Source organism: Monopterus albus, unplaced genomic scaffold, assembly GCF_001952655.1.
Source record: "Monopterus albus unplaced genomic scaffold, M_albus_1.0 scaffold121.1, whole genome shotgun sequence".
Taxonomy (NCBI): Eukaryota; Metazoa; Chordata; class Actinopteri; order Synbranchiformes; family Synbranchidae; genus Monopterus; species Monopterus albus.
Window position 1 is genome coordinate 1,062,709 of NW_018128001.1, and position 8,112 is coordinate 1,070,820.

Genomic DNA, 8,112 nt, shown 5'->3' on the forward strand with positions numbered 1-8,112 from the left:
GAAGGAAACAGAGACTAAATTGAAGCAACAAATTGAGAGCAGACAGGCGAGCGTCTGCACCTCCCCCACAACACAAACATGGAAATCAACAGCTACAACACTGTGCACACCACAAATCTGCAGAGCCAGCTGCCTATGCAAGTGCTCTTGACATTTAAATTCATACACCCAGCTCCTCTTTTTGCACCCTGCATACTGATGCTTTCTGGGGCATGGAAATATCTGTAAGAGAGTGAGACCAGTTCGAACAGAGGAGACAGGAACACTGTTTATCTGCATAAAAATAAAGGGAGACAATTAAAAAGACAGTCAGACAGACAGCAGAGGGATCGGTCTGGTTCTCTATAATAGAGCACATAAATTGCTCAGCCACAGCCGACGCAGTTCTCAGCCCCCAAAACCTCCAGCGTCTTTGTCTTCCCTCGTCCTTACCATCCAGGTGTAATTCAGGTATGTGATTAAACAATGTAGAGCAACAGTAGAAGTGAATTTGACGGGGGCCCAGAGTACAGAGTATTTGGACTGTGGATATTTTTACATACTTGACTGAGGAGATGTTTATTTTCTGGAGCATGCTGGGGGACTCCACTGCCACATTTCATCCTTGATGCAAGTCAAACCAGCCTTGGCAGTAAAGGGTTCATGTATCGCCTCACTCCTCCAGTCAAGGGTGAGGTTCTTTGTTTTTCTTTACTTCTGTCTTACATTTTACAACATGCAGCAGCTAAATGATCCATCCTTTTGCCTACTTACTGTACTGCTCTGTCAACTGCCCAACAAGCTCTTATGTAGCTGTTGTCCCAAACTCATATGCCCACTCTTAAAATGACTCATGACAGTTTTCTGATCCACCACCTCCTGATTAAGACCTGCTTAGATTCATGCGGGTTATGTTACAATGCACTAGTTATCATTATGATTAGCTAAATGCTGACTGTCAATAAGAAATTGGACCTGAATCATTGCGCCGGGTCTCAGAGTCTGCAGCCCTAACTGTCCACCTCGACCCTCTGCCGTGTCACATTATTTCTATCTTCACAGTACTCTCATGACTTAGAGAACTGACTTGTCAGGACCAGATAGACAAAGGTATGTTTAGGTAGCCAGGATTTATTGGTGGGGGGGGGTTTCTTCTTCAGTTCCAGGGTCTAATCACAGAGGGGGTTACATTCTGTAGACTGTAAAGCCCCTTGAGGCAAATCTGTGATACTGGCCTGTACAAACCGAACTTGACTTGTGTGAACAAACCACTGCCAATGTCTTTCTGGTGAAGACAGTCTTCATAGCAACTCTGAGTTCTACTGTGTATTTGCCCTGTAGCTGCTAACCCTAACTTTTCATCTAGCACCTTTGTCAGGTCAACATTTTAACCCTGACACCCTGTGGCTTATGATCAAATACCTGCGAAACTAATGACACCCTCATCATCCTCAGTTGTACACTGTGTTAGGTGCTAAATAGCAAATGTTGGCATGCTAACACACTAAAGTTTGGCATTTGTCAAACACACCTGCCAAATATCACCATGTGAACGCAGTAGCCTAGAGCACCACTGCTGATATGAGCACAGCTGTAGACCTGTGCTCATGTTTAAAAAAAAAGCCTGATCTTTGTTATGCACATGTTTGCTGAGTTTGCATGACCCACATCCTTAAGATGACACTGCAGTAATCCTAAATGAAGACACCTGGAGAGAGTTTGGAGCATTAGCCTAATAAAATTGCCAACAGCAGCATTTCCATGCATCCATTATCTATACTACTTAGCCAGAAAAGGCAGGGTCCACCCAGGACAGGTCTCCAGTCCATCATAGGGCTGACATGTAGACAAACAACTACACACACTTAGTCTTACAGGCAATTTAGTCTCCAGTCAACCTAAGCCATACGGTATGTTGTTGGACTGTGGGAGGAAGCCGAAGTACCCGGAGAGAACCCCCGCAGGGTCCACACAGAAAGGTCCCAGGTCACCCGGGCTTGAACCCGGAACCTTTTTGCTGTGAGGTGACAGTGCTAACCACTACGTCACCATGCCACCCCAGCAGCATTTCTTGTATAGTTTTGTTTGAGGAAAAGTTTTCAGCCAGTGTACTTCCTGCAGGAATCTTTCCCCTGTCGGTCGTGTTTTTCAGAATATCTTTGATATTTATTTATGAATGACATTTCAACACTTCAGACAAACGTGCACTTTGCTCCATACATGGGAAAACAATGCGTCTCCAAATGGATGTTACTGCACTAAATTCAAATGTGTTTTGTCAGGTTATTAAACGTCGTCCTTCTCACCAACTCCCTCTGCCATTCTCCACCCATCTTCTTCTCTGCCTGCTGTCCACTTTCACAATCTGCTCCTTGCAACACTGCATCACTTTTAGCACTGAGTGATGAACGATGCCTCTGCAGCTTTTCACCCCAGCGCCATGAATCATTTATTCAGATGAGTCTGTGACAGCAGTGTCGTGGCCTTTCTCTGATACCTGACAGCAAGAAAAAAGATAGTCCATGCTGCCCTTCCCACCTCTAGACAAGGCGAGCTCACGAGGAGACGGATTTCTTAGAAAAGTGCTTAGCTGCTGTTTCTCAAGTGCAACTTTTGTTACAGATTGTTTGGGCTGAAAGTTGATTAAAGTTGTTGTTTTAATTCAGGTGTAGTACAGATCCAGAAAGGGTTGACTGTGGTTCACATCCAAACACTTTACAGGAAAGTGAACAAGAGTAATGACATTTTTCTTCAGTGGGCCAGCTGCTCCCCACTGTTTCCCCACTCTGCCTCCAGTTTGTCCTGGACGTTACATTACTGTATGTATTCAGATTCACTCTGCATATTTACCTGCAAGTTCACAGAATTTACCAAGGGACACGTCAGATGGTCTGTGGCCGCTCAGAGGGACGAGGTATTAATCCAGTGAACAGGCTGGCTACAGTTCAAAAATCAAAAATGCTGTTGGAATAGACTCAGCTGGGAACTTTAGAGACTTGCACTGTGTGACTCTCGAGCATCTCTGTGCTACACAGTTTGCTGCTGAGGTTAAGTACACATAATTAAAATGATGAAGGTAATAATGTTGTCTTCCTCCAGGGCCGTACACAATCAGTAAATTGTTTCTTCTCGTAATTAGAACAGAAGTGGTTGTTTTGGTTTGGAGGGTGTATGATATGCACCTCGACTGATTCATATAGTTTATTTATTTTTTAGCAAGGAGGAATTCAAATAACTTCCAGATTAACATGCACACTAATCTGAAGGAATAATAATAAAGTCTTAATGGAGAAAAGTCACTTTTTTTTTTTAAATGGTGCTAGAGTTACATCTACAGAACATAAAGCGACTCAGACCACTAGAATTATCGACACGCTCTAAGGATGAGTAATAGAGGCTGTAAAAAAAAGTAATAAAAATAAGTGATGACCTTTGGGCTCTGAACAGTCCTGTGTGCATTTAAGAATCAACAAATACATCCAGTGTGTGATTCAGAGGAGAACACAGGAAAAGCTGCTTGTCTCATTCCTGCAGTAGCTAATTTAGCACTCCAGAATATATTTCCACAGAGCCTGAGGGCCATTTCGGCAAAATAGAAACTAGATTTGGGTTATTTTTCAAAACAGGAAACCCTGCTCATGTCCCAAGACAGTTCAAGTTCAGATAGAAAATGAATAGCACATTTCCTCCAGAGCTCTTACCTCAGCTGAATCCAGATCATCCATAGTTTGTCAGTTTCCTCCATTGCTGCTCTGTTTGTCCTCCATTAGCCTGCAGGATGGAACGATGCACATTAACTACATATGCAGAGCATGCAGGTGCTGAAGCTCATCCACATTGAATATGGAACGACTGATTACTGAACACAAATAAAAGATAAGCAGCTGCTGTATATAATTATTCTCTGTTTTATGGTTCTGTCAGCACTGATGGGACTATTTGCATCGCCCATTTATTTGCAGCAATGACCAAACTGCTGCTGCGATAGTTGCAAATGTGCTTGTTGATTCAGACTCTAATATTTCTCACAACTAAATTAGGTTATTTGTACAAACAGGAGACAGAGTCTGCCAAACCATAAGAAAGTATGAATAAACACATGGGTGAGGAGACAAGGAAAAGAAATGTTTTCAGTCTTTTGTTCCAGTCCACAGGGTGGAAACGGTACAATCAAGCCACATAAACACTACAACTCAGTACAGATGTTTGAAAGACCACCTGCTGGGCCCATTTCAGCAAGTGGCACAGCTTATTTGGGCAAACAAGGCAAAAGGCTGACTGATATATTAGTAAATCAGTGCTAAAACACCACATACAGTCAATGTGTCGGAGACACAGAAGCTTCCCTGTGTATTTCATATACTGCTCAGATCCACAAGACAAAATGTGGTGTCTGTTAGTGCTTCCAAAAAATTAATCAGCCAACACTGACTTCCACACATACAGTTAAAGTGAAAGGTGTCTTTATTTTCTCCTACATAAACCCTTCACACAGCGTGTTGCATGGTGCTGGGGTTGCAGCTGTGGCCCTTAGTTCAAACTGCCCCTCTGCTCCGCAGGCCTCTTCATACATGTTACCCAAGAGCTACCATCCTTCACATGTGTTTGGTCTGTCCATCAGAGTCGCCGCGCTCCCACCAGCTCACCTGTCAGCAGACGCCACCCACCTACACACCTGTTTCTCTCCCTGCGTGCACACTGGTCCATGTCCACCAGCCTATTTCCAGACTTTCAGACTAGTTTATCGTGCCCCTTCCTTGACTTTCACCTGTTCCTTGTGCTCTCACCACCTGGTACTTTGTGCCCACTTGCTTGTAAGCCTCTGCCATCACTATTTTAGTGCCCAAATATACAGTATGTGACATGTCACTACAGAAAAACACGTATCAAATAGTGGACAAGGTACCTCTATCTTTTGTAAAGGAGCAGCAGTACAGTGCCTGATATCTGGGATTCATGCAGCTCCGTGTACACCTACTGTAATGAACCACAGGAAAGACTTCCAGTTACTCCAGACACTGGTCCAGATTTCCAGTAGATGGCGCTGCTGTTCTTCACGCCACCTGCACTCAGCTTCCTCCTCATGTTTGAACATGGAGGATGGTTTTTGTCTTTGTTGTGTTTACTGTGGAATCTTCAAGAGATGAACTGTGTCTATTTCCTGTTCACCATAATCCAGTAACACTAGAGCATGCCATAAAGTAGACGAGGTGTACTATTTTAACCAAAGAAGCAATATAGTCAGTGTGATGCTGAGGGTCTTATGAAAGCCACTCTGAGCCAAAATCCAATTTTAAAAGCTCTGTCAGAGCGATGCTAATTGCTCAAAGACCGGCAATCAAAGTCTACTTTCGTCACAGTCATTAGCCCAGTTACTGCCCATTTATTTCAGATGGGCTTTCAGAGCCCAAAATGTCACAGCTGAGCATTAACAGCATTATGTGGTGCTGCTATAAATACTCCAAGAAGGAATGACATTTGATGTAACAGAGGTTTGGACTCAGCAATTGCTGCACTGTTTTGATCAGACCCACCTGCAGCCAGGTGGGATCGGGACTGAGCAAGCACTCGGGGTGATGGTGTGATGTGAATACAGCAAAACAAGCCCGACACACTAAGTAATGGGATGTGTAATACCATCCACAGTGAACAGGTTATAGTGTCCCCCGATTCAAATATGGATGGAAACATGAAGACTGGTGAGATTAGTGCTGCTCTAAGCCCCTGGCACATCAGGAGGATATCATGAGGCAGCAGGTTCTGCTGTGTGCACGCGCTGTAGTGAAGCCTCACAAGGAGCAACAACATCCACAGAGTCCACAGATGCAGCCATCATTTTCACATTATCCACACCATGTACAAGACGTAAGATCCCATGTGAACACAAGGTGAATCGATCGACGGCGGCTCTAAAGAGCAGTGGATGGATGTTTCAGTCACCCTAATGTAAATGAAGGAACCTGTAGGCAGAAGACACTGGTGCACGTGGGCTCAGACGAGGCTTATCAAAGGAGAACAGTCCACTTTTAGAGTGGGCATGTTGCATGAGAAAGTCAGAAACACTGAAGGAAACTACATTCAAACATAAAATACAATGTCATATGTACTCACATGCACAAAAAATAGAATGAGCACTTTCAGTTTTGATGGTTTCAGTTAATGTTCACCTGCTTCCACACTTTTCACCCAGCCTTGTCAGCACCATAGATGTGGCTCAGCAGGGCCCTACTCTAGATCCCAGTCAAAGGCCGTTACCACGTGTCCGAGCATCGTTGTGACAGTTACAATAATAAAGGTGCAGTAAGTCTGGTTCAGGAACAACTTGCTTGGGTTTGGAGAGATTGTGGTTAATGATTTACTAAACTGAACTAATGTTACAGTTGACTACCATAAACATTGGACCTTTAAATGGTTTGGAATATTTTTTACAGGGCGATATTTCTGCTTTACTTAAGTAAAGGCTCTAAATCCCTGCTCCACTGCTGATGCATGCGAGGACAAGTCATGACCATGCTTATTCCTGTGTTCCTTGTATTTTTTGTGTGTGTATGCAGCACAGAGCAGTGGCCTTCGCTGCACATCAGCGTGCAGCAGAGCTGTCTGGGTGAGGGCACTGCGATGAGAATAAGAAGAAGATTAAAAGGACAAAGGAGAGCAGATGTGTATCAGCCAAGGGGATTCACGGTGTTTGATCCTGACCTCACCCCCCCCCAAGAGGAGCCAGCTGGTTCCTTGCATTGTAAACTTCAAGTCATACAGTTCCTGCTGGAGATAGAGACCTGTGGTTTATCTCTCCTTGTTATGGAAAACAGAGGAGTACAATCACACATTAACACTGTCAGACAGTTCTGTAGGAACCAGTGGCCTAACATCTAGCGGTGAAATGTTGAACTCCGTCTTGCTTCTGAGCACTGCCATACAGTAAGTCCCTGTACCTCATCCAAATGATCTTAGTGACTGATTTAATTCACCCAGAGTTAGCTGAGAGCTCCAGAGACACAGCTGGGTGGGCATGAAGCCTGCAGACTACCTACTGTGTTCTTCATGGAGAACAGTGGGGAAAGATCTGTGGATCCATGGGGCCTGCTTACACAAATACACCTCACCTGTACTGGACTTCTAGCCATATCCAAGGAAGCTGTTGGAGAATCAAAGCTGCCCTCTGACATGTTGAAGCACAGTCCATTGATTTAAGGCTGTAAACCTTGTTGAGGCGCTACAGGCCACACTCAGAAAACACAGAAGTGATTCATGTTTTGATGGGTTCTGGCAAGACTGTGGACACAGCAACATAGTGCAATGCTGCAGTAAAGATTGTTCAGAGAAGGCTATAAAGAGCTGCTGTAGAGCCCTGGCCAGCATGCTGTGGATTAAACAGAAGGACAGGTTCAGGAGGCAGCCACTGTAATGTAATTAAAGGTCACATGAAAACAGATATGCAGAGGGATTTCAGCACTCCAGGATTATACGAGATTGCTGATGCCTGAGAATAAAGGGTCTGGCGCAAGGAAGCTGTGGTTAGCCTGGGCTTTACATATAGTCAACTTTATTTGGCCAAGTATGTTACACACAAGAAATTTGTTTCCGGTACAGAACCAATGGCAGCCATCTGCGGCGTCACCTCAACCGATGGCTCTAACCATCGGGGGCAACTTGGGGGTTCAGTGTCTTGCCCAAGGCAAGACCTCGACACATGGACTGCAGGCACTGAGATTTGAACCTCCGACCATCCGGTTGGGAGACAGCTGCTCTACCCACTGAACCACAGTCACCCCACATGTAAGACACTGGGAGAGAGGAATAGGGAAATGTGCTTGCAAGCATGAGCCATCCTTTCCTCCAATCCCTTATCTGAAGCCTCCGATCGCCATCTGATTTCAGATAAAGGGCCGTGTCGGTCCATAACAGACTTCTGTGAAGGATGCTTTCATGTGTCCTCACTCCAGGTTTGCTCACCCGCTCTGCCTCCCTCACCTTTCCTACTGCTGGCTCCTACCAGCCAAGTGAGGAACAGTCAGATTTACCCACTGACGTCTGCTCCCAGTTGACTAGAGTCCACATGTCAAAATGTCCTTGGTCAAGACACTGAACCCCCCCCCCCATTCCCCCCGCGACTTAGGGGGGGCCCCGACA

General features: G+C 44.9%; 1 protein-coding gene across 4 annotated transcripts in view; it reads left to right on the top strand.

Annotated features, from left to right (window-relative positions):
* The window catches only part of nicn1 (nicolin 1), a 19,741-nt gene extending 12,246 nt beyond the window's left edge, over positions 1–7,495 (top strand). For 3 of the 4 annotated variants that reach the window (XM_020612205.1, XM_020612206.1, XM_020612207.1), the window contains one exon: positions 6,534–7,495. In XM_020612205.1, coding sequence (XP_020467861.1) covers positions 6,534–6,587 — 54 coding nt within the window. In that variant the 3' untranslated portion in view covers positions 6,588–7,495. The remainder of the gene's footprint in view (positions 1–6,533) is intronic. The other variant, XM_020612204.1, reaches the window with a different exon arrangement.
* The last annotated feature ends 617 nt before the right edge of the window (positions 7,496–8,112 follow it).